Source organism: Platichthys flesus, chromosome 2, assembly GCF_949316205.1.
Source record: "Platichthys flesus chromosome 2, fPlaFle2.1, whole genome shotgun sequence".
NCBI lineage: Eukaryota > Metazoa > Chordata > Actinopteri > Pleuronectiformes > Pleuronectidae > Platichthys > Platichthys flesus.
The window spans coordinates 12,063,005-12,089,916 of NC_084946.1; the positions used below are offsets into that span (position 1 = coordinate 12,063,005).

Consider the following 26,912-nt stretch of genomic DNA (forward strand, 5'->3'; position numbering starts at 1 on the left):
TTCCCGTAGAGGTCCTCAGAAAGGGGCGGTGCATAACAAAGAAAGTAATGGCCATCTATTTGGGTCCTGAAGAAGGAGGGATATTGCTCGTCGGACAAACCGTAGGTGTGATTGAGTGTTCCTCCATGTTGGCGTTCGCCCGCCGCTGACAGACGGCCGCGTCCAACAGCGCCTCGGTCGGACGTGCGTAGCCCGCGGTTCCGCAGGGCGGTGAGCAGAGCTGCTTGAACTTGGGGCCGCGTTTTAGGGTTAAAGCAGCCACGCTAACGTTAGCTACTACCAGCGCTGCCGCTGTTGCTGCTGCTGCTGCTGCGGGAGCCAGCGTCTGGAAAGGGCGGACGACTCTGACGCTTTCTCCGCCACAAGTCACATTTCTTGAGTTTTTTTTTTCTTTCCGGGTACAACAGCGTCCTCTCACTGGCCCCACAAGAAAAGAAAAGCTGAAAAGCTGAGGTCCCAGAGCTGGCCCAGACGACAACATGGAGCGGACACACTTTGCCAGAGAATGAAGACGACGGCGGACGACGACTAAAGAGGATTACATGCAACTCGGTGTTGATGGGGAAAAGTTGAGCTGAGGTATGGAACTCGCGAGCACGGGACAAATGCGAAAGTCCAATCTGGAGTTATTGCAATGGTCGCTGTGAAGAGGGAGGTTTAGGAGAACCAAACTGTAATTTAAATCTCCAGATCCTTGTCTGACTGCAGCGTGGTGATTAGCACTGAGTGTGTTTGTGTGTGTCGCTGTGAAAATAGTTGAGAGTTACGTAAACAGAGCTGCAGCAGGTCAGGTACTAGGGTAAAGGCCCACTCGCTCACTCACTGACTTGCGACATGCCTGTTCTCTCTGTTGTGCTGAACAGGACTAACAACTTGGGCTAAAGTGAACAGAGGTTTTCGAGTCTCACCTGTTGTACGAGGGCATGCGAGAACCGCAGGTGAGATGTTTTTCTTCTTCTCCCCCCCCAACATCTGCCAATGTGCACTTTGTTGTGTTGCTCTCGTGTGCGAGGATAACCAGTGTTTGTGCGGCCACAACCTGTTGTTTTCAGGTCAGACACTATCACGCACGGGATGTGTAGGATGGCGGAATTCACGTGTGTGTCACTCAGGTTGTGTTGCATCCAGTCTCTGCCTTCACGCACGAGAAAAGAAACACGAGGAGTACATGTACGAGCAACTGTAAATACTCCATTAAAAAAAAAAAGGGTTGGTGACGCACTTACAGGTTACTGCGACACGCACGAGAATACGTTTGTTAAAGTTTTTGTCTGCAGAGCTGAAAAATGTGTATACATATATTGAATGCAATTGATTTAAGTATATTGTGTTTTTAGCCCAACTTAATCAAGTATAATATAGCTTTAAAAAAAGCCATCCCCCTAATTCATGCGTAGTACTACAACCTCACCTGTTTTTTTTTGTTTTTTTTTTTACAACAGACTGTAACTCACTGATTTCCTGCAATTACAGTTATCTGAGCATGTATGGAGTCACTTTCACTTACTCACACAGTTGCATGGCTTGGAGAATTAGTTTTATATAAGTATATGCATATACAGTGAAATGTGTTAGTCGAATAGTTATATTTTTCTATATACAAATACTAGATTATTTGATGGTAGAGATAGTTAAAAGTATTTTTATTTATACACCTTAACCACGCACTTCCTAGTCACGTTGACCGGAGCCATGGGCTGATGATGACATCATTAATTACTACAAGGGCCCTGTCTCTCTCATGGCTGAAATTTAAACAGGCTCCAGCTTTTCCCTCTCTGCTGCTTATCCCTTAAATTATCGGAATACAGTTGACAGCAAGTAGTATAAATATATAAACAAATTCCTAGAACCTGCATTATTTGAGAAGGGGCCAGAGACTATGTTCACATGAAGGCCAGGCATGCGTTTGACTAATTTTCCAGGTAATTTGTTTATGAACATGCGATGGGGAAACTATACGAAATGAGCTTGGTTGGTCTTTATTGACTATAACCATGGCAACTTGTTTATGGAGCTGTGTGCTGTGGTGATGGTACAGTCCATTATGTCTCCTATACAGTGAAGTACCCGGCCCCCTACCCCCTTTCGTGACTGCAGTAATTGGTTGCTTCCTCTCACATGCAACCCTATAGAAAGAAAGAGGCTGCTGTACTTTACTGTAAAGACCCACTTGTATGTACGTTTGTGCAGGCATGCTGTTTTACCACATATGTTCAGCTGCTTTTTTAGACTAATGAAGTGTTAAGTTCCCCCTAATGTTTTTTGGTCCTCATTTACCTCCTGTGGTTGATGGTATCGAAGCCAAACACATCACACAGGTAATGTTTGTTTGTATATGGAGCGCGACTAATGCAGAAAAATTCATCTGGGAAAGCAAAATGTATGTCACTGTTTGATACCCAGGACAGTGGGTGTGTTTGTGTTTTTTTCTTCCCTTTTATGCAGTAATGATATCTGTGTAAAAAATTGATTATGTGTGAACTTGAAAGCACAAGTGCATATTTTCTGCCTTAAAAAGTTTGGTATTTCTTAGAAATGCAAACGTCACTATTGTCCTGTATATCCTGGAATGGCTCTAGCAATTATTGGAGATTATATAACTTTGGTTTTTGGGTTAGGTGCATTTGCATCCACCTCACCCACATGTCTGTCGTGTGTCCGGGGACTGTCCACACTGGGCTTTCAGTGTGCACCGCTCTGTGTTGCTTGAGAATGTACTTTCTCCGTCAAATTCAGCATAGATATCAACAGGACTTTTGGTGAGTGTGTGTTTGAGTGGGCCTCTCCCTGCCTCGTCTCTTTCCCCTCTCCAGAGTCCAGCAAGGGGCCCAGCATAAGGGGGCAGGTTGCCGTCACTGCCTCTCTCGCTCCCCTTGCAGGCCAGCGCTGGGGCCTGGGCAGGGGGGGAGAGCGGGGCCGAGACCATAGGGTTGGACACGGGACATGGGACCCCCCCCCACCCCAGTTTAGCCCATCCTGTGTGGGGCACAGGTCACCTTGTCATGTGCTATTACTGCTTCTGTAATATGCTCCCTGTGATCATAGGGAAAGAGCATGCAATAGACCCGTGGAGGCTGCAGGAGGGTGAATGAGAGAGAGAGAGGGAAGCGAAGGGACAGGACTGGACTAGTCTGCTCAGCCACTTGTTTAGCTGCATTACAGACTCAGTTTGTTGTCTTTGTTGTTGTTGGGCCCACATTGTCTCTTTTTGTCCATTGTTCCATCCCCTCTATCTGTTTTTCGCATGTATTGTCTGTTTTGTGTTTAACACAAAGCAGATTTTAATTAAACTTCTCCTCTCACTCATCTCAGATCTTGTTTGCTTTGATCGTCCTTTTTCTTCCTCAACCACATCTTCCTTCTACTTTTAAAAGGTTTCCCTTTTACCCCCACCTCTGCCTCTGTTTCGGGCTAAGATGTGCTTCTATATGTGTGAATGTATAGAAGCATGTATTTCTATTGTAGCCCAGTTCTCTGTGCAGCCCGGGTCATTCCAGATCTGATTTGTTTTATGTCTCTTCTGTACTCGTAGTGACCCGGGCCGAGGTATGCAGTAAAACACATCGTCTTATGTTTTCTCCCCTTTTCCCTCCCAACTCTCTCCAAAACGTCTCCCCGTCCCTCTCTCTCTCTCGCTCTCCCTCTCGCTCTCCTTCTCTCTTTTTTTTTTTCCTTTAAGAGAAACCTTTGGCAGCATGGAACAATTTCAGAACCATTTGTGGGATTGCGTCATGTGATATTGATGGAGGGTGCTCATTGGACTGTCAGAGAGGGCCTCCTTCTCTCACTTAGGCGTTCCACAGCGATCCCTCTCTTTCTTCCAGTGTTGTTATAGGTCTGGATGTGATTCAGACTCTGACTCTTATGTGTTGGGATGTGGTCTGTAAGCCCATTGCTGACATTCTTGGGACGTGATGCCAGAGGTTTTTTATTTCACGCTTTCCCTTCTCTCTTCTGCACGTCTGTGTGCAGTTAAAATGATCACTACTTGAAGCGCTGTCTAGATCCACCTCTTTACCCACTTTGTTTTATCTTGCCCTGTCCTCAATCACATTTCATTTCAGCGCCCGAGCACTAATGGCACCACTTAATTAGGTTTGTTGGATGGTGGGCCTCAGTGGAGGGTGGGTTTTTATAATCGCTTGATATTGACTTTGATGAAAGTTAATCTAACATCTGGGCCGCCTTCCAAATCTTTTCACGGCTGAGGTCTCATTTATGTCTCCTTTAGAGGTAATAGGGCACCTGATGGCAAAAAAAAAATACAATGGCCACTATCCTGTTGGATAAGAACATACTTGGTTGCAGCTGGAAATGAAAATGAGAGTAGAACAGAGGGTAATAAGTGACCTTATGAGTGGCACTGGACTTCTGCCACGGTCTGTCTTTATGAATATCTTAGAGAAGCACAAATGACCTGTTGATACTGTCAATGCTGCAGAAACACAGATTTATTCATGCAACATCTCAACTAATTCTCACATAAGCACTTAACTCAGTTTGTCAGGTTCACATCATCTATAGTCAAGACTTCATTCAATTTATATACAATATTGGTTAATTAGAAGGGGCCAGTTAGAGGCATCCATTGTGGACACGTGTTAATCACCAGACTTTTTATTAGATGCTCGGAAATGCCTCCAATACTGCAGAAAATGCTGGGTAGGGCGACTTATCCGATTCCATGTCTATAATGTATATTAGTTTCTCCCAGATAAAACTGCACATTTTCTTTTCCCATAAATCACTGGTCTTCATTCTCTATATGCATTTGTTTTTCAAAGTGTTAAACCTGAGCCTATACATGCTATACAACAATGATAGCAACCCACACTTTAGGGTTAGTAGCATACAGCTGAATGAAACATTAAATTAGTTATTTTTTCTAATGCATTAATTTCAAATCTTTCAGGTATCAAAATGGGAGGATTGGTATTGGAACATCTCCTGTTTTGTATATTGTAGGTTATATTCTGTTTTTTTAAGACATTCTTTCATATGACAAGCTAAGTGGTTTTTCAGACATTATTATTAATTATGTCAAGACCACCAACAGCACCAACACACCATTTATCTTCAGACTTGATGACCTATCAACTCTTAAGCTTTGACACTTTTGACAACAATGTTACGTCTTTAAATCCAACCGGGGACCGACTATAACGTCAGTCCTGGGATTATGAGACACGTGCATGTCATGATGTGAATAAATCAAAGAGGAAAAGATGAGTCACTGCTCCGCTGCATGCTAAGTAGCATGTGTTCTTTCTCAGCTCATGTGTTGAGGTAAAAGAAGGGGAAACTCCCTAACCTCTTTGCCAAACTCTGCCACTGAAATTTGGGTAATGTCTTTATTTTGCAGCTTTCACCACCCAGTTAAAATGACAAGCTGCAGTCAGTTTGTGGTGGTACACATAATTACAGCAGGCCTCATCTCTTGCTCATCAACCACCGCTGCCGTGTGTCTCGCTTTGCCAAATGCCAGTCGTCTCATCTGCTTCTCCTTTTCATCTCTTTATCGTCCAATGGTTATTTCTTTTGTAACTGACTGATTCCGAAAGGGATTATTTTACACTAAGTGATTAATTCTTATTTTCATTCAGTAAATAATTGTCTCTTTTATTGCTATTGAAATGATTAGCCTCGAATGAATGACTCAATCAATTGAAAATGAGTCAGAATCAATAGTTAAGTCAAAAATGCGAAACATTTCCTAGTTAATTTTTTTTTCTTATGAGGTTTTTCTGCCTAATGTTACTGTAATTGAATATCTTTTAATATTTGACGGGGTTGAACAATACATGACATTTAAAGATGTCAGCTTGTGCTTTTCGAAATCACATTGGGTGTTTTTCCCTACAACCGAAATGTTATTGCTGAATGCGGACAATCATTAGATTACAGAAAGGAGAACATTTGCTAGTCATCAAATAGTTAGATTTTGTTTATCCTCCACAACAAACCATAAAAAACAATGATTAACTGTCCTGTACTTATTTATTGGGTGATCAGGGGGGTGCGGTGTTGTTTCACGTGGCCCGCCCATTTGTGCCACCCCCACTTGTTGGAAGTGGCACAGATGAGCCTTGAATCTGAAGGTTTCTGACAAATAAAAACGTACGTTAAGATTAAATGTACAAATATCAAATATATTACAATTTTCACTGTGACAATAAAACGTGGTCACAAACAACGTATCATGCCAAAATCGCCTCCTTGATTTAAAAATGGGAGTGAGGCAACGACGCCAGAAATAAATCACAACTACATGAAAAGCTAATTGCTTTTTCCACTGACGCTTTTCAATATGAGGGCCTGTCAGAGATGAGACATGTATTGAAGTTGCATATTTTTAGCCATGCTTTTAAAATAACAAAAACAGACTGTTTGTGTGGACGGCCTCACTCGGGCCCACTGCTGTGTGCAACCTCTACTCACAAAAAAATTCTGTCGTATCTTTGTGACAAAGGAAGTCACTGTGAAAGAGGTCACCCCTCCCCTACTCGCTGTATCTATGTATATATTCCTATCGGTTTTACTCCATCTCTCCAGCCAGCGTTCCCTCCTTCCCACTCCTCCATGGCTGCAGTCTGTCCTGCATCCCTCTCACTCACACTCCTGTTGGCTGGCATTTCCTTTCTCGCTGTGACTATAAACAGCAAGCGGGCCATTCACAGAGCGATGGATGAAAATATATCCAAACTCGCTGCGTAGTGAGTTGTAATTGAAAGCATGTATGACCTTCTCAATAGCAAAGTGGTGAGAAGATAACAGAAGCAAGAGAATATGTGCTTCTGCAAAATGGTTACATCAGCAATGATAACACAAATGTAGTTTATTTTATTTATTTCAGTAATAAAGTTAATTTATCTAGCACAAACTGATAGACAGTGTTAATCAGGGTGGAATGAAAACATAATACATGTTAAAAATGAACTTCATGCATAAACCAACCTACACACAAATAAATACACACATTTTCTTATTGTGGTTGAAGGCATTCTTGAAGACTTAAAAAATTATTGATTTTGCAAGTCTGAGGTCAAGAATTTCATAATATATTACATAATCCAAACCTGACAGCCCTAATGATCTCGTAAAAATTGTTCATGTTCAAGCGGTTTGTCTCCTTAAGCTTGTGGAAACTTATTCCTACTCAAAGAATTTATGTGGCTGAGATGAACTACTTTAAATACCCCCAGTAACTCTGCTTTAACGTACATACAACCCTGAATCAGTCACTGACTGTGATCATCTATTGTGACTAAAACACACTTAATGTTACAGTCAATCTCAACGCCCAATATCAGATTCTTTAATGTGTTGATGCACATCATAACCATTGTCAAATCTTACGTAGAAACATTCAGCTTTCAATTTTCTGGTAATGTTTCTGTTTCTGGTTTATAATCACACTTTGGCGGCTGTGGCTGTGGGGTAGAGTGGTCATCCTCCAACCTGAAGGTAGGCGGTTCGATCCCCAGTCTGACCCATCTGCATGCCCAAGTTTCCTTGGGCAAGATACTAAACCCCGAGTGGCCCCCATAGAATAACAAAGTGCTGCGAAAAGATGCACAGTATGAATGAATGGGTGAATGTAAAACTGTACTGTAAAGCGCAGTGAGTGGTCATCAAGACTACCAAAGCGCTATATAAATACAAAACCATTTACCATTTACTCCTCTTTATCTCACTATTATGATTTTAGTATCATTGGAAAGTTAGCTGTGAAGTTCAAACATTAACCACTCTGTAAGAAATTCCCATCCTTATTGTCCTTGATATTGTTACCTGTAAATAAAACTCCGGGCTTGTTTGCATTGTGAATAAAGGCTGTACATGTCTCGATGGTGAGTGTTTAAAATGCATCTGGATTAACAATGTATAGACCATGTGTGCGAATAAAAGTTACATAATTAGGCAGTTGACATGACAACAGTGACGAGCATCTTTGGATTTTAGCAGCATCATATGCTGGGTCCTTCTTTGCTAAAATAGCTTGTGCAGAGCTTTTTTTTGCATTGAGAATTAATAATGACTTTTTTATTGAGGTATTTACAGTGTTAATAACATGGTTTAAGGTATTAAACACATGTAAAGCTGCAATAATAAAAATGGTGCACATTTTGTATTCAAATAATCAGACTTTGTAAATTTCATTGCCCTTATTAAGGAAAAATTGGTTCTTTAAAAAGATCATTGCTCCCCTAAAGCTCCTCATGTTCTCCTGTAGTTTAAACTACACCCCAGTAGTTCCTGTGCTGTAAGACATTTTTCAATAAAGGATCAGGGATCTTAATAGAAAATAAAGTCATACAATAAAAGTTAATACTAATTTATTAAAAGCATTTTTTATAGCGGCTACCTGCATTTTACTTTGGAGATATGACTTAAACGTTGTATTATTTTAGTGCCATTGATAAACCTTATCTTATGAACTTACTCATTAACAACTAAGTATTATGGTTCTTTCTTTTCCAATTGACCAAATACACCCTCTTGGAAAATAGATCCGCAGCCATCTGTCATTTGTCGTCAACATTATTCAGATATATTAAACATTAATCAGATTGCTATATATATATATTTTTTTTTTTTTGATTAGTATTAATTCAATTCAAGAAAAATCCTAATTAATGCTGAAAGTGTCGGCAGTTGTTTGACAAATCTGGTCCAGAGAAGTAAATGTGGAAAAGGTCAATCTTATGATATGCTCCAATAATACTTCCTCCGAAAAATCCAGTGAGCTAATTTCTTGCTGTATCTCTGTGAGCTCAGTGTCTTCTTAACATCATGTTTGTAAGATGCTGCTTATGTTTGCAGCCAATGGAAAATCCTGTTTACCACCTGAGGGTTTCAGTCCAAACACGGTGGAATCTGACAGTCGTTGCTCCAGAAGTTGTTAAAATCAAAGTTATTAAGCAAATACAGTATAAGGCAGTTGATAACGTCCCTCCTGCTACAATGGCTCAGTCAAAACACATGGCAGTGATTGCTACATGAGTTAAGTTATAATATACAAGCATGTTGTGATAGATGCTTCTTATAAGAGGTTGAAATAATAAATTGCAACTTCTATTAGCTGGTCGTAAGGTAAAAAAAAAACATACTCTGTTTGCCTGTCCCTGGTAAGCAAATTAGAAATCAGAGTCCCCTGCTTTGTCCTTAGGCTTTCTGCCCAAAAGCTCAAAACCATCTCCCTGGCTCTGCGTGCCCAAGGCCGGAATGAGCACAGATCTGGTCTAATAACCTGATGCATTATTTACAGCTCTCTCAATACGACTGCATTTACTGTAATGGCCTGTCAAGGCTGAATGCAATCACAGAGGAGCGACCTCACTGATCAGTTGATGATATAGTAAGGTGATTGTTTTTTCTCCTCCCTAGTGAGTGATGAGCGTGGTCGCCTGCTGGGATTAGTCCGCCTGCACGTTGGAGAGCAGATGTTATGCTTTCTAAAAGGCCGTCCCTAATTATATTGTGTAACACTTCACTACATGGTAGCATTAGGTATTTTGTGGCTAATGTGTCAGACCTGCCTAAAGGATTTAATGGTTAAATTCCCAAATACTTTTACTTTTAAGTGCTTCGGTAGGATCACAGCTCTCTAGTGGTTGGTAGTCTGGCACCAGTCAAAATGTCCAGCAGCACTGAAGTACTCCTTGTTTTAACATTGCACATGAGAATGGAACCAACCTCCAGACCTTTTTATTTTCCTCAGGATATCTCACATTACCTGATCCATGATTTCCGTGTTCGTGGGCCAGCCCCTCACACCCACACTCACCACTTAACCACCAAAATAATAATTTTCTTGGAAGACAGAAGGCAGATAAGGTTAGGAGCACATGTTGAAACAGCACAAGGGAGTGGTTTTTCCCACAATAGCAGGTTTTTGGAACAACCGTGATACTCAAGAAGTTGCAACTGATGAAGTTTGGTAAACACCCAAATCACAGAGGACAATATTTTCATGGGATTAATTGGTTTGTTTTAGAAATGTTCAATTCAACTCTGTTCCCTTTGGTGCTAAGCTTTATATAGGTCCGAGTGTTTGAAATCTAAAACCTGGCAAGTTGGTTATCATATATTAAGTAGCCTTTGAGGCCATATCTTGATTTGTCTTTGGATAAACTCTATTGTGACACTGTCATAAGGACAAGGAATTACTTAAAGCAATTATCCACTGGTATGCCATTTTTAAAGACCTTTGACCCGACAAATGCACTTTACCTCTGCTCTCAAAACCAGGGATGTGTGAAAGGAGAATAGTAGACTAGGGCGGTTGGGGTCAAAATGGGACAGTTCAGGACATACCATCACCTAATCTGTCACTAGAGGCAGTTTGTACAGTAAAACAGAACATGGCTTCTACCAATTTGTGCATATTCGCTGTGCAGAGCAGCAGCAGCTGCTTTACATGTTCTGTTAAGTTCAGTTAAAATGTATTTATAGAGGCCACAGGCTCTTGTCCCTGTTCCGCTATGTTGTTTTGTTGCTGTGTTTCTATTGGCTGGTGCTGAGGAGGAATGATTGTTTAATAAAATACTTTGCCAATGTTCCGCAAGATTATTTAAGCACCTGCCCAGCATTGTGTTCTCGTTACGTTATCTTGTGGTTGTGTTATAATTTGTTTGTGTCATCTTTTGGTTTGGTTTTGCACTTACAACATACTACTCACACATGCTTCATCACAGACTCCATATTTCTTTATCGAAAGAGAGTTTCTTGGGGGTTGTTCGCACGTTTGTTTGTGGTAATGATAAAACAAAAACTACTGAACGGACCCAGGAGTTTCTTTTTTTTTAACCTTCTGTAACATTGAGAGATTGGATGTTTTTCACCAATTTTCTTGATTTTTCAAAAATGATTCATGGATCTGGATTAAAGAAAATCAGGCACGTTTAGAGGACTGATACTTCTGTGTGAAATATGATGCTGCTTTAATGAATTTAAGGGGACAGTTGCACAGACTTGGCAGAGGAATGTATTCTTCTGAGTGCTATTTGAGTTTGAAGTGCATCTCCTTTATTTATTGTGGCTTGCCAAGCGGTGCAAACACTTAACACTGTCGATTTAACCAACTAAATCTGTTTTTTTTCTATATATATTGACAAATTAACTCCTCTGCTTTGCTTTTAATCCACATGGTATAACTCACTGCATCCAGAACCCAAAGTAAAAGCGAAACGATCTTAAGAGTTTTCCCATCGACCTTTTAAGGTCTCTGTTGTTTATCAGAAGTCTGGCGGACACATCTGCTCCGTTCCCTTCATAAGTATTTGCTGCAACTTGGTGCTACTTCCAGTTGCGTGCATACATACTGTTTGAGAGTACCACAGCGGTGGTTGTATCAGATGTTCTGCATTGAAGCATGTGGTGCTGCTATACAAGACGTCCACATGCTGCAGATGCTTGAGCCACCTCTGTCCATGATGCCTGCAGCGCTGAGGCAATGACTGGAGCCTCTTGTTTCCTTTCTTCTTTTGACCTTTTGTTTTATTAAGGACTACATATCCCGTTAATAGACTTGGCCAGGAACAGATTTTGTTTTCAAGGCATACTGGTCCTGATGATGGTCACTGCTGTAGAAAAACAGCAACAAGAGAACAAATCTATTCTGTTGAATTTACAAGAGTGTGTACACGATTTCTAGGTAGAACAGAGTTTCATTAATTACACATGAATTATAGAAAGCTCTGTCAAATTCGTTTAAATTATTCAACTGCATGGGCCCTCACCGTATTGGCTGTTGATTTGTGAGTTTTTTTTGTTTTTTTTTATCGGTTTAGTTGTCCTCGCTTCCCCTTTCTCTGCCTGCCTCCATCATTTGCTTTGCTTTGACTGTACAGTGGAAGCAAAGACAGGAATAAGAAAGGAGCTTTGTGAAAAGGACAGTGATTGTTTGTTTATGAGGATGCTAGCCGTGCGGTGACATGCATTTCTTTCCCTCCCTCTCATGAGGCTGTTAAGTGAAATAGATACTTGGAGCGCTATGTAATCAATTGTAACCCAGATCCAGCTTTTTGGAGTGGAACAAGAGTTTTTCCACTCGATTCATAAGGCTCCGGTTCCTTGCTCCTGGACAAAAACACTGGAGTAGAGTTCACCTCCAAATGGTAGAGCGGGACGGAATCTGTTCTGCAGGAAGGGGCAGTGTTTGGTTGGCATGGAGACAGATGAAAAGATATGCGTCTCACTTCTGCGAAGGTTTTTCACATTGACAATCATAATAGTTAAAATCCATTATGCAGCATGGAACGGATATGACTTAATAAAATTGCCCTCAAATTTTACTTCAGATCTTAGAGGTTGGCAGCATGATTTTTTTGTGATTATTGCTGGCAAAGTAACTGAAAATGTCTTCAACCTGGAGCTGATTTAATAATGTTTTTCCTCTTTCTCCCTTTCTTATCTGTTCAGTGATGGAAACCACGGTTGTGAGTACATCCTCTCTGGCCACCGAGGAGTTTGACAGGAACATGCCTCGTATCTGCGGCGTGTGCGGGGACAAAGCCAGCGGCTTCCACTTTAACGCCATGACCTGTGAGGGATGCAAGGGTTTTTTCAGGTAAGAAATGCTAAAGTGAAGTCCCAGATGCAATGCAAAGCCCTAAGTAGACTCTGTAAAGCACAATAGCTCATACAACCCAGATGAAAAAAGGTGTATATTGACCGACTTATTGACACATGTACACGTTAGCATACAAACACAGTGATTGGAACTTGCATATATAATGGCCACCCCCACACTCGCACCGCCATTAAATGTGATTGCCACCCACGGTTATGTATTTTACACACACACACACACACACACAGACAACCTGGCAACATTGCTGTCCATGCTGACGCTCAGGCACCAGGTAGAGAATACAAATGAGCTCAGCCCTGAAGTTAATGCCTTGGCCTCTACCTGCTCATTGAGAAACACACGTTTCCAATTCAGACCAAAACAAAGCTGGAGCAAGTCGTGATGCTGACGGCTTGTGTGCGGCTGATGTATTCATCCATTTGTTTCTGCTCCTCTCAGAAAAGTTGATATTTAAAGTGAGAGGATAAAAAAGACGGATGTTTAGTAATCTCCTTCCTCGTCTCACAGCTGGCCCTTATTTGAACTCTCACCAAGCGTGTGTGTGTGTGTTTGCTTGCTCACATCCGTGTACTAATGTTCAAACATACATTTCCATCAATGACTAAATCATTGTGCTTTGCATCACTGTTTGGCGAGATTCATCATTTACCGTTTCCTTGGCGCTCATCCATATGTTCACTGCTTCTCTCACTTCCAGGCTTAAAAATATTTACCCAGTTCTACCGTGACTATTATGTTTGTGCAAAACAGTGTCAAAGCTGTGACGTTGTGATTTTTGTGAAAATCAAATTATATGCACAGAACTGTTTTCAACACTGTTTCAAGGAGAGTTTTATTTTTCTTCAATTCTGTGTCTTTTCAAAACTCTACATGATTTTCTCAGGCGCAGTATGAAGCGCAAGGCCTCATTCACGTGTCCATTCAACGGCAGTTGCACCATCACCAAGGACAACAGGCGCCACTGCCAGGCATGCCGACTCAAGCGCTGTGTGGACATTGGCATGATGAAAGAGTGTAAGTATGACAGGTGACCCACATCTCCTCAGGGGAACAATTTAACCTTACACCGTGTGATTTACTGCATGTATTCAATTAGTGAAGTTATTGATGCCCTCTGTCCTTGTTTGGCCCGTTGGGTTCAGTTAATGGCTCTTATCATACATCCCACGATTCATTTGCAAACTTTGCTCTGATTGAATAATTGGACCTGTAGTTTTCTTGTGAACTGGAGGTTCGGAATATGAGCTAACGTTATATCCTGAACTGACCCAGGATCTGCCTCCCACTTAGTCAGTTTACATGTTTATTTTACCTTCTGTATGTTTATTATGTTAATTTGCATCTGTGTTTCTTGTTAAACCTACAATCTAGTTTCCTTCTCTAGGATTAAAAGTACGATTTACACAACAGTTTTTTTGCAGTTTCTTGGGGCCTATTGTCCCGCTTGTAAATATTATGTAATTTTTGGACTGGGGTCAGTGTCTCTTGGTCTTTGCACACATTAGAGTGTTTACACATTCTGTTTGAACTACCGGAGCCTCCCCACATTGTATACAGTAAGTATACTCCATCTGAAGTTTAAACACCTGCTGTTATGTACAATCCAGTGAGGCCCTGTCTTTCCACACTGCCTTGTTTGTTTTCATGGTCTGTAAATAGCAGGTCCATCTTTCTTGTTTTCTCCTGATATCCGGATATTGTCCGCCGGCCACTTCTAAGCAACGGCCTCTCGCTTCCAGGCGACTGTTTTTTCCCCTGGGTGTTTCTGGGAAAATCGCAAGATCAGTGGCACAGACGCTGCGACTTACTGTTCAGAATCCGCGCTCGCTGTTGCAAAAACAGGAGCATGTTGTTGAGACCCAGTTCTCTCCTTCTCTCCCTATCTCCGACTCTATGAGCTAATTCAGTGGCTAGAACAACAAGGAGCGGGCAGAACAAAAACAATGCGTTCATTTGTTCGATGCAGCGGGGTCTCCATATGGACCTGTCCCCTCCCATTCTCTTCCTCCAGAGAATAACAACCCCCCTCCACCCAGCACCACATCGACATAGCTGTCATCACAATGTTAAAGACAAGTATGTGCCGAGAAGCTTTAAAGTCTAACCAGTATCCACGCTACACCAGTATTCTGTCATCATCGCTCTTTTTATATATTCTGCTGGTTTTCCTGTGCCTATTTCTTTATTATTGTACTTCTTACACAAAACAGTTTCCTTCATCCCGTTTTGTTCCCTGAAAGTTTATTTTTCCTGTCTAATTCCCCCCCCACAGTCATTCTGACAGATGAGGAAGTGCAGAGGAAGAAGGACCTTATTCAGCGGAGGAAGGATGATGAGGCCCAGCGCGAGGCGGAGAAGGAGGCACGGCGGCCCCGGCTCACTGATGAGCAAAGTCAGGTCATCGCCACACTGGTGGAGGCACACCACAAAACATATGACGACTCCTACTCTGACTTCTGCCGCTTCAGGGTGCGTTTCTGCCATTTGTTGCCATAAATCAACACAAAAACACAAGCTTAAACATGTGATTTCAGGCAAGCACTAATGTAAGATTCAGCAGTGCAACTTTTATTTGACAAATATTGACAAATGTATTGCTGCTGATGTCCCATAAAATAACACTATGGATATTATTTGAATTTTTACATTATCATGAGGTGCCCTGTCTGGGATACTCGCAGCATTTCAATGTTATGATTCCTCAAATAAGAATTTATTTCTGTATCACCTTTACTCCTCTTCCACAAATCTCCCATCCAGCCGTCCCTCAATCCATTTCTGTTATGAAATTCATTTTCTAGTTTCCATCTGCACAAATTTCACACACGGCCACACTTAAATTGGGCAGTTCAATCCCATTTCTCTAGCAGATATTCGTAAAAGATGCAGGTTCTGCTTTCAAATTACAATCACAACAATGAACAGTCAACTTTGAGTGTTAATAGACATTGTGAAGATACTTTTTTTTACTATGTAAATGTTCAAATATCACCCTCACCTTAATATTTTCCATTATTTCAAGATCAAAATATATAGCTTTATTGTCAATCGTACCACACATAAGACAAGTGCACAGTAGAACGAAAATTTAATAGCATCCTGCTCAGGAACGTTATTTATAATGCTATGGTTTCCTGAGTGGGTATTAAAGCTAAGATGTAAAGTAAAAACTAGTAATAATATAGGTTTAATAATAAATTGATAAATATGGGTGTAACGGACCTTGGGATATGTTTGCACCTGGATGAAATTACAGATAATGAACGAATAAATAAATAAGATATGTAAACAGACATGACAAATATTGCACATATTTTTTGAAATTGCACGAAACTGCAATTAGATTATATATAGTTTATATGTATACAGATAGAGCTTTAGTGACTGTATTTCTTGTCTGACTAGCCTCCTGTGCGTGAGGGTCCAGTGACGCGTAGCGCCAGCAGAGCCGCGTCCCTCCACTCTCTGTCTGATGCCTCCTCTGACTCCTTCAGTCACTCTCCAGGTAAGAGACACACGGTGTGAGCGCTTCACTTTAAACTCAAGAGTAAACACAGATTGATCACTCTCATAATAAAACTGTTTTCCTCCAGTGAATCAAGGGTTAAAACTCGACTTATGACGGCTATTTTGTTCCAGTTCAGCTCTTTGCATATTGGCTTTTATAATCTGTTATGTTGCTTTACTGAGAATCCTGTGGAAATCCTGTGAATAACCTGTACCCTGCAGACACCTGACTAGACCCCACCACTAGTAAATATCAGTTCATTAATGCATCCGTCACTAATGGAGCGAACACAGCGAGGGACACGGTCACGTGGCCTCCTTCCAACACTCAGCACACACAATTGACTCAAAACAACCCAATCTCGCTCTGCCTGCTTCACATGATGCCAGAGCTGTAATCTGAGCTTTCATCTCTACTTCTACTGACCTGACACTCACGTATTTTCAGATCATCCTGTCTGCCAACAGGGCCCCTCTCTACATTCATGATTTCCGTCTGTTCTTTCTGCACTCCATGTGTGGTTGTGTGTTTTCCTGGAGGAATATAGCATGACTTTGTTGGGCTTGGTGTGTGAACATTCTCTTCTCTCCTCTTGTCTCATATTTTCCCTCCCTGGTCTCCACTCTGCTCGCTGCAGAGTCAGTAGACACCAAAGTGAACTTAAACAACCTGCTCATGATGTACCAGGAGCAGGGCAGCAGCCCTGACTCCAGCGAGGAGGAGGGCTCCAGCTTCTCCATGCTGCCTCACCTGGCTGACCTGGTCTCCTACAGCATCCAAAAGGTCATAGGATTTGCCAAGATGATCCCTGGGTTCAGGTGTGTCTGCATGCATGTGTGTTGTTTATAACTGATGTCACCCAGAAACAGCATGTCTTGTCTGGACGTTTTGCTTGTAGGCACACAGGCCAGCAACATACCCAAAATAGGTCGGCAAGAAAAACATGTTGGTTAGGTAACATACTTACTCTGTATTACTATAGATCAATGGGAGTTGTCAGCTCTGTTTTCAGTCTTACTCTTGACTGGTTTGCATTAAAAGCTAATTTCCTGACTTTCAGTTTCATTTAGCAGTCTACTGCTGCTCATAGCCAACATAAAACTGAGAGGCTGCACATTTGATTCTCCGCATTTCTGTTTGAGCAGAGAACTTTCTTTCGATCAGGTATTTTTTGGCTGTATTCAGAAAACTGCTGCTCCTGCAACAAACTGTTGTTGTGTGAAAAAATTTTTTTTGCCCAAATGTATGTGATGAACTTTCAGACCACTAATTATTTGCATGTCTCAGAGTTACTCTTTACCTAAATGTCTGCTGAAGACTTTGTACACAGACTTGTTTTTCTGCCTGATTAGTCGATATTGTGTCCCAGTGATGGCTGTGGTCTAAAGGCCATGGATCACTGATAGACTTATTATTGCAGATAGCTGACACATTGTGTCATGCGACATAACATTATTTGTTCTTTCATCTTGTTCCTTCACTGGACGAGCTTATAAATATGCCCTGGTCATGTTGTTTACTTGAAATTTGGCCCATAAAGTATGTTAGTAGGTGATTGCCTGACCTTCTCTCGTACTGAACAGTAACCTGCTTTGCACGTACACTGCCAAGTTGGTATCTGGTGATCACCTACTTTTTAAGACCATGTGATAGCATGTGATCTTTGCTTAAAAGTCTGAGATATGTAGGATAATGCAATACCTTAAAAAGCAAACATGTTATTTGTGACTACTAACTTAAAATTGCAATAGGTGCCCCAAGGTTTTTTTTCATTGTTGCCTCCCCACCTTCCTCCCTGACACATGGCAACCGTTGCCCTTCAACATGACTGTCTCTCAGCGTGTCGACAGAAACAAAAGCTCCGTGTCTCAGGGGTCACCTCAAAGTCAAGAGTAAAACGAGTCGGGGCCTGTATATCCTGAAAGTTGTCATTCCCAGTCGCAGCGAGTGATGGACGTGGTCGGATTACCATTGGAATGTTCTTCCACTTAAGATCTGCTCCCAAAGCCCTGAAAAACACCACAGACCTCCCCTGGAGATCTGCAGGTTCCAGCTCATGGCTCCTGCTAATCCACTAGTTTCACGTCCTGAACATTTAGAGACATTTCATAACATCGCTGGATTCTAACTGTGCCAGTGAAGATGCTTGAAGCGGCAACGGTTTCACTGATGTTGATCAAATGAGAGATCTGTACACGCCAGCCCATCACGACCGGGGGAAGCAAACAGAAAAAAGATTTTTGATTTTTTTTCTTTCTGCCCGCCGTATAGCTGACAATGTCTGCGACTGGCCTTGAACCTGTAGTGGGTAAAACATTGATGAGCACAATCCTTTGAAATGAATTCTACAACTGATAAACTGACACATTTATGCAGAGTGAGCAGGTTCCAGGTTAGAATTTTCTAGCTGTTGTTTACCTGCTGCTGTATCAGTTTCCTGCCATGTCGGACGATGAAAACAAGATTATTGTGTTTGTTTTAAGAGCTGTTTGTTTATGATACACCAACATTAAAGATGAATTCTTTCCCTGCAGGGACTTGACTGCAGAAGACCAGATTGCCCTGCTCAAGTCCAGCGCCATCGAGGTGATCATGCTGCGCTCAAATCAGAGTTTCAGCCTGGAAGACATGTCATGGAGCTGCGGTGCACCTGACTTTAAATACCAGATCAGTGATGTCACCAAAGGTCAGTGCGAAACGCTGTCACGTGTACAGTTTAGCTGTTGTGACGACATGCCAGTGTTTATTGCCGTGCACATTCATGCCTGGCCACTCATTCTGCTCAGCTGATAATTGTAGAAAAGACGCTCATGTTACACATTAACGCTTCTGATCACAGCTCGAAGGAAGCGGCCAGGCGTTAAGGAGGTGACAGGATCATTAGCGTGAGAGGACAGATAATGTTACTGCCTGTGGGCCTGTGTAAACACCCGTAGGCAAAGAATGCTAATGCAAGTATTTCTGCAAAAAACATATCCGCAGAAGTCTTAGTGGTTGTGGCTTTTGTATGCCTTTCAAGAAGAACAAGAAACCCTGGGATTAACCAAAGAATGTCACTCCTGAACAGCTTGCGACACAAAACAACCACTGTCTGGACAAGGAGAGGCAGCTCTGTCACGCTCTGTCCTAAAATACATGTCGATGACATCAGGCATGATCCTAATACAGAGGTTTCTTGGGCGGTAATAAAAAAGTTTTACGACGACATATTTTATGCTCTTTCACATGGGAATCCTTTCCCTCAAACTTTCATAAGGAAGTGCTTGTGCAAGTGCAGTTTTAATTTTAAAACTGTGTTTTCATGTAGAACATCCCTCTACTGATCAAAGTTTTTCTGTGAAATACTCTAAACATATTTTTCTAGAAAATCTGTGCAGTTAACCCCAACTTTTTCAAATTAAACTGCATCACTGTCTTGTATTTTATAACTGTACATGACCACTGCCAATTATTCAATATGAATTAATAAAACTTGTCAGTTCTCGTAACGCCTCATGGTTCACTTCATAACCGGCCATAACATAACAAAATGGAGGCACATTAATGATAAACATCAAAGAAAACTTCTGATCAGTATTCATGTGGCTCTCATTTACATTAAAGCAACCCTACATCAGAAATTTAATATAAATCGATCATTATTCAAATTTTTCCATCAAACCTGAGACCTGAGAACACGTTCAAAGGAAAATCCTCACCAGAGATGATTCCATGAGGCTTAATGAAATATTAATGAGTAAGTGGGAGGGTAAGATTCCCTGGAGGGCCTTTCTCTTGCGTTACAGTGCGGAGCCAGTTGTACGCGCTGCGCAGGCACTAACGATGTGTTGTTTCCTCCACAGCGGGCCACACTGTGGAGCTGCTGGAGCCACTTGTGAAGTTCCAGGTGGGCCTGAAGAAGCTCAACCTGCAGGAGGAGGAACATGTGATGCTGATGGCCATCTGTTTGCTTTCTCCAGGTACTGTGCATCCGACTGTGTGGAGGAGGGAACGGCCGTCATGAATTGTGCATGAGTGAACACATGTGCCTTTCCTTTTTTTTTCCAAGGGAAGAATAATATGTTCATTATGGGTTTTTTATTGCTAAAGATCAACTGAAACCTTTTGGTTCGATAATATATGAAGCAGTTTTACCATCTGTCACAGTGACGTGGGCATAAGCTGCGAGAGGGGTTTCATGTTTCGTTGTATTAGCTTCTATGTGAACACATAGTTGTGTGTATGGTATCCATTTGCAGGAAACACAGGGTATATATTAAACATGTATTGTTATGCAAGCTGCAAGCAAGCATGTGTAACCAAGTGTATATCTGCATCCCTCTCTGTATATCAGGCAGGTCATTAACAATACATAGATGTGCTTGGCCTGATCTAAAAATAGCACGCTACCTTACCAGCATGGTAGAAATACAAACACAAAGATCATACAGCTTTATCTAAGTTGCTACTGGACTCCAGGATTAATATTATTATTGCACAGTCAACACGGATATTGAAATCCTTGGTTTTACTTCAGCGTTTCAATTCTACCCCTGTCCACTTGTTTGTTGTTGGGTTGGTTTTTATGTTTTTAAGAAAGATTTCACAAAAACAGCTGAATGGATTTCCATGAAACTTGTTTGCAGGATCAGTGAAGAACCCTATCCATGAAGGATCCACATTAGGGGGTGGCTCCAGGAACTGTTTTCTTTTTTAACATTGTGATATAGAACGTTTTTCTACATTTGCTACAGTTTATCAGAGAATGATTTATTGATCTGGATGAAAAAAACACTTAGGGGAATGATATTAACGAGTTTGTGAAATTTGGTGCAACTTTATTGAATTTAAGGGTCTGTTTTTCTTTTACTGAGTGGTAGTTATATTTAACATTTTATTTGAACCATAAAATTTCACAAGACTTTCTCTTCCTCTGCTGCAGACCGCCCAGGTGTGCAGGATCATGCACGGATCGAAGCCCTCCAAGACAGCCTGTCAGAAACCCTGCAGGCCTACATCCAGCTTCACCATCCGGCGGGGCGGCTGCTCTACGCCAAGATGATCCAGAAGCTGGCCGACCTGCGCAGTCTCAACGAGGAGCACTCCAAGCAGTACCGCTCGCTCTCCTTCCGGCCTGAGCACAGCATGCAGCTCACCCCGCTGGTGCTGGAAGTGTTCGGCAGCGAAGTCTCCTAGATGCCCGCCTCGATCAAACCTCCGAGGGGAAGCTGGAGACGAGACCCCTGGGGGTAAAAATGGAGGGAGGGAGCTGAGAATGTGCTGAGTGGACTAAATGGAGGTGTGGAGGGGGAGTGTGAGTGTGTGCGTATGTGTGTGCATGTGGGGTGTGTGGTTTCATGTGTGTGTGTCATGTCTAAAGAAGTCTCTCTTGGTGTAAAGGCCAAGGTTGTGTGGAGAACGAGCAGGTGTTAAGAGACTCCGTAAACAAGGGACCTTCATATAATACAAATGAACCTATACATACAACTTCTGCCTATATACAGTATTTGTTTCTGTATATAAAAATCAACAAACAGCTGCTTAAAAAACCAGGACATTTAGTGTGTACATGCCGTGCACACACCAACACAACATACATAACTCAGTTATTCATCTAGCCATTCATTTGAGCTACCTCTTGGTTTTACTGGGGTTGTTTTATATTTACATCACCTATGTGAAACAGTAACCTTTACATGGATCAATTTAGATACAGTACAGATGACATTTCAGTTTATCGGTGCAAAAGCAGTGCCTGCACATTACTTTGACATTTTTGGATGTTTTCAAAAGAAAAAAAAGTATATATGTATAAATATATATCTGTATTTTGTTTTTCATTTGCTTCTCTCAAAAGGCAGCCTATGTAAATGACTCTGTATACAAATCAAACACAAGCCTTTCACCTTTCACCAAAGGTATGGTCAACTACTTTCTCAAAAAAAGCTTCCAGTACCTAAAACAAAAAAAAAAGTGTCGCACCGCGCGTCGTTTCACACGTGCAGCCTCTCGACGCGAGAGCAGGTTGTCTGACTAGCCTCACAGCCTATGAAGGAAAATGTCATTACACAGGTTTATACCGCCGTCAGAGCGTAGACTGAAATTTTAGTCAGGTTTTGATAGGAATTTGGGGTGCCAGGTTTTTGAGGTGAGAATTAGCCACTAAGTGTGTTAGTTACTTTTTCACTGCTAACTGTCAATCAAACTAAGCCTACATAATGGCTTGTTTCTCTCTTTTGAAACTGATTTTCATTCTTCTTCTCTCTCCTTTTGGCTCAAATTGTGTATTTCCCTGTATATAGTTAATTGCTGCCACATGTATCCTAAGCACTGTTATACCACCTTCTACTCAAGCATATGTATTGATATACAGCATCTATATTATCACAGATTTTTAAAGGGCTAAAATGCCAAATCTAACTGGAATAGTAAACGGAGGCCAAAGCGGGGGGAGGGGGGGGGGATGCAGGGCCTGTCTTAGTTGAAACAGTATATATCTGCATTACCTTACTCTGATTTGGCATAGCTACAGATGTAATGGCAGTTGTTTGCTTTTCTTTGTGTTTTCTAAATTACTTCACCTTAAAAAAGAAACAATTCCATGAATTGTTCCTCCTCCGTAAGCATTGAGCTCGGCGGGCGGAGGGCTTGGGAAGCTGCTTCAGACCTCCACAGATATCACACCCCTTTCTTTTCTGACTGGGAAGTGGATTTTCTAGAATGTCTGGGGGCCTGGCTGTGGTGGAGGCGTGCGTGCACCTTCACACCCAGGCCCTCCTGTTTGATGATGTATGCTGCGCAGCCCTCTAGTGGTTGCATTGTGTAAATACCAAGTATATGTGTATCTATATATATATATATATAGATATACATATCACAACATATATGTATACAGTATGTAATATGTCCGTCGCTGTACATAGGGCTACACATATATTTCTCAAGGCAAATTTTTTTCTAAAATATATATGCAAATACAATATTGACCCTTTTTGGATTCATTATCCTGATGTTCTAAACACTATGCTCTTTGTTTTGACTTTGATAATGTCGTTTGGTGAGAGTGACCTACAAATTGCTTCAGCTGGGATTGCTTGTGTATTTGACACAGTCAGATTATTATTTGTGTTGTGGTGGGTTTTGACGTTTATGACTAATTTTAATTTTTCAGAAAGAGGACAAGCTAAACATACCGTGCTGCTCTCTAATATAAGCCATATAGACCACTGAGCTAGTTATACACCTGATGCATTACAGTACATCCAACCGATGACTCCACAGCCTTGGGTAATCTCATTGTATAATCTACAAAACTCATGCTATTTGTCTATGGCTTTCCGAAGATAAGCTTGTGTATGATATGAACTCATATGCCTATACTCTCCGCTGTCAGTCATCTTTGGCTTATGCTTCATCAGACAGCATCTAATGGCTTGTAAACCAAACTGCCGAGAGAATTTCCATTCTTTTAGGTTTAGAGGCCAGTAATGTTCGGCTTCGTACACATGGGATTCTGCTAAAGTAAAATGAGACGATATTACTTTTTTTTTATATACGTATGAAGACAACTCCCCCCAAAGAAGCGTTGAGATGGTTTTTTGCTTTTTTTACGTGAAGCAACCTGGTTTAAAAGAAAAAATTCTCACGACACAAAAGTCTTAACGGATTCTTTGTCTTGTATTTACTGCGTGTCAGAAGACGTGTGTTAAAACGGTTCCTCTGATTGGCCCCGCGGGCTTCCTGTGTCAGAGCTAGAGCTTCCTACATCTCCACAGCCCAGGGTAACTCTGTGATCTTAGAGGAAGACAGACAGTGGCAGTGTATTTTTGTTGTCGAGCTCAACGTGACGTGTTCTCACAACTGCTTTGTGAGAAGATGACAGTTGTTGCTTTTATCTGTTCTGTTTTTTTTTTAAGTCCAGTCTCTGTCACTGGGGCTTTATTCCAACTCTTGGCTGTCAGTAATCATCTTCTATCACTGTGATTCACTGACAGTCTGGGTTCTACACAGATCCTCTGCATAGCATGGATAGCTTTTTTGGGGGGAGGTTTCTATGTTGATGAAATCATTATAAGTTTGATTTTCTTCCTGAAAATCACTGGGACTATATTGTGTGTGTTTGTGTATATACACATGTCCCACAATGTCCCTGCTGCGATTGAACTTTGCGGAGTCGAGTCTCGAGCGTCTGTAGGCAGTACCACTCATATGTATAGTATGTTAGTATGTTAGTCTGATGAGGGGTATGATGTGCTTGGTTACTGAACACTGACTTTTGAAGATTTGAAGAGTCTCCATGTTGATTTTTCTCTGAGTACATACTTCTTGTATGTAGACATCGGTTTGATTATGTTCTACTTCCTTTTCTTTCTTTTTTTGAGATAGTGATGCAGTGTTGATTTGTGTATTAATACAGTGGGATCAGAGTTCCCGCCATATAATGATAGGATAAAAAAAAAGAGGAGTTGCTCTTTTGGGGGGGGGGGCGGGGGGGTGAAAACCAAACAGGAAAGAGTGTTGAGGATGCATCATAAAGCTGCTGATTGTAAAAAGTACATTTGTGATGCTCTGGGGGAATTCTGACTCTAGGCGTCGTCATACGAAGGGAATTCCCTGTTTCCTTTTAGACTGAAAATGTAACTTGACATTTTTCTCATTAAATTCCCCCAAAACATGGTTAAATCTAAATATGGTACATTCCTGCATCTTTCCTCTTTGTTTGTTTTTTCCCCCTGGTCGCCTACTAAGCCTCCATGAATTGAATCGCTGCATCGTGTTTGTGAAAATACTGGACCTGGAAAACCATATGTCAGTGGAAATTTACACTACAAATGAGAAGGATCTATCCGTGAGGAGATTTCCTCAAAATCGGCAACTTAACAACAGTAACAATGCCTGCAGCAACTCATGGTACATTATCACCAGCAAGCTTTACAGTTTATCATGCTAGTAGACATGTTTTTTGTAGAACCGTTGCCATTACAAATCCTGTCTTTAGAAACGTGTATATCGTTCAGAGACATCATTCGGCTATCTCCCAGCTTTTCCTTTTTATTATTTTGTTCCTCCCATTAGGACAGGGATTGTAATGGAATCAAGTTAATATAGTTCTTACAAAAAAGGAGTGTCCACAATGGATGTACACCATAATCTACCTAAAATACCTACCTCTCTTAGCTCAGATTTTTTTCAGTATTAAGCATTTGCCTCTGTTTTTACTTTTTGTAATATTTGTATTCATGTTGGTATTTATTGCTGTCTAATGAGTCATACTTCAATGATTACCTCAGAGATATCTCAGATTTTGGGAGAGTCCAGCTAATGAAGTCATTCTGTTTTTTGTTTTTTTTTGTATATTTTTTTTCTTCTCAGACTTAACATTGCCTTTTTTTTTTACGCACAAAATACCAGGAGTGTTTTTTTTTTAATATAGTGCCTGCACTCTGACCAACAGGGCTCAGACTGGCTAGGATGAGGCTGCATTAGCTCCAGAAGTGACGTCCTTCTCTGCATGTTTGTCCCTCTGCTCCGTCTTTGGGATATCTATGTAGTGTTCAGCAACAGATGTCATTGATCTCGTTGCTGTGCCCCTCTACGCAGTTGACTTGCTCCGCAAAGCTCTCCTGTTTGCCCTTAAGAACTATAAAGACAAGTTAGATGTCCGTATAGTTACTAGGATGCGGCTGCGTGGAGGGAACAACCTGAAAGACTTAGTGGCAGCAGGAGAAACGAGGGGTGTGTTTGCGCTTCACTCGGTACTGTTAGCGTGGTCTTCTTCTCTGTAGATCCTTCCTCTCGCCTCTTATATCCTCTGGGCCCGCTCTGTCTCTTCACCTCTCCTCCTGTCCTAAAGTCTGCTCCCACGCCTTCATCATTCCCTGCCAATGTTTGGTCAAACGAGGGGGAATCAGGAGACAGGTGAACTCCTCAGTATCCATGCAATGCTGCTTTTATTATCACAAGCATCACCTAGTTGTGTGTTATCTGACACTACATGATGTGGGAATCATCCAAAGGTCTACCGCCCCTCCCACCAGTGACAGCGGCGCGACCAACCTCATTGGAAGATTGTGTCTTTTGGAGAACACGCACTTACAAAACGTAACTTAGTGATGCTTATTAGGGTGAAAAACTAATTCCATTCAGATCCGTGTTTCGTTTTAACAGAGCAACTACTCACTTTGGTTGATATAAAACCTTTATTTTTTTTCTATTAATGTCAAACTGCTTCAGGTAAACACTGAATGAAATTAGAGTTTTATGAATCAGTGAATACTACGGAAACAATGTGGCCATGGTCACATCGACCCAGAGCTGTGTGCCATAAAATGACTCTTTTAGTGCAGGGGAGGATGTTTAATGAAGCTGGCTTCAAATGATCCCAAGCTCAATTTGAATGGGAGGCTTGTCTGAGTGGGAGGTCGGCTTCAAACTTAGTAATCTGTCAGACGTGTATTGATTTTATTTTTTAAATAACGAGAGTAACATTTGAATTAGGCATTGAATTCTAACCCTGCATTGTGAATCCAAATCATGCCACATTCAATTAAAATAAATGCCTGAACCAACAAAAAGCACTTAATGTAATGTTTGTAACACATGCATACTGATGAATCGACTAGCCATACACTGCCTGTGTATAGGTCAGCATGATATGGCTGCAATTATCATAAATAAAGTCACCTAAATTCTATTGTAATTGCAATTTATCTTTTGTCTCATTTTTTTCCTTCAAAGATCTTCTTTTTTCTATTATAAATTGGTGTTTATGTAATGTTATTTTTGTCAGATGTTTTGCAAATCAAAAATAAACAGTTGTATATAGCA

General features: G+C 41.3%; 1 protein-coding gene across 2 annotated transcripts; it reads left to right on the top strand.

The window, feature by feature from the left end:
• The first annotated feature begins 34 nt into the window (after positions 1-34).
• LOC133963479 (vitamin D3 receptor B-like) lies at positions 35-26,912 on the top strand. Of its 2 annotated transcripts, XM_062398257.1 has the most exons (10): positions 35-579; positions 864-938; positions 12,427-12,574; positions 13,482-13,612; positions 14,871-15,067; positions 16,004-16,103; positions 16,744-16,924; positions 18,641-18,792; positions 19,949-20,065; positions 21,028-26,912. In XM_062398257.1, exons 3-10 carry the CDS (start codon positions 12,429-12,431, stop codon positions 21,279-21,281), a joined length of 1,278 nt encoding a protein of 425 aa, XP_062254241.1. In that variant the 5' UTR covers positions 35-579; positions 864-938; positions 12,427-12,428; the 3' UTR covers positions 21,282-26,912. The 2 variants fall into 2 exon arrangements, with proteins under 2 accessions (XP_062254241.1, XP_062254242.1); XM_062398258.1 differs by lacking the exon at positions 864-938.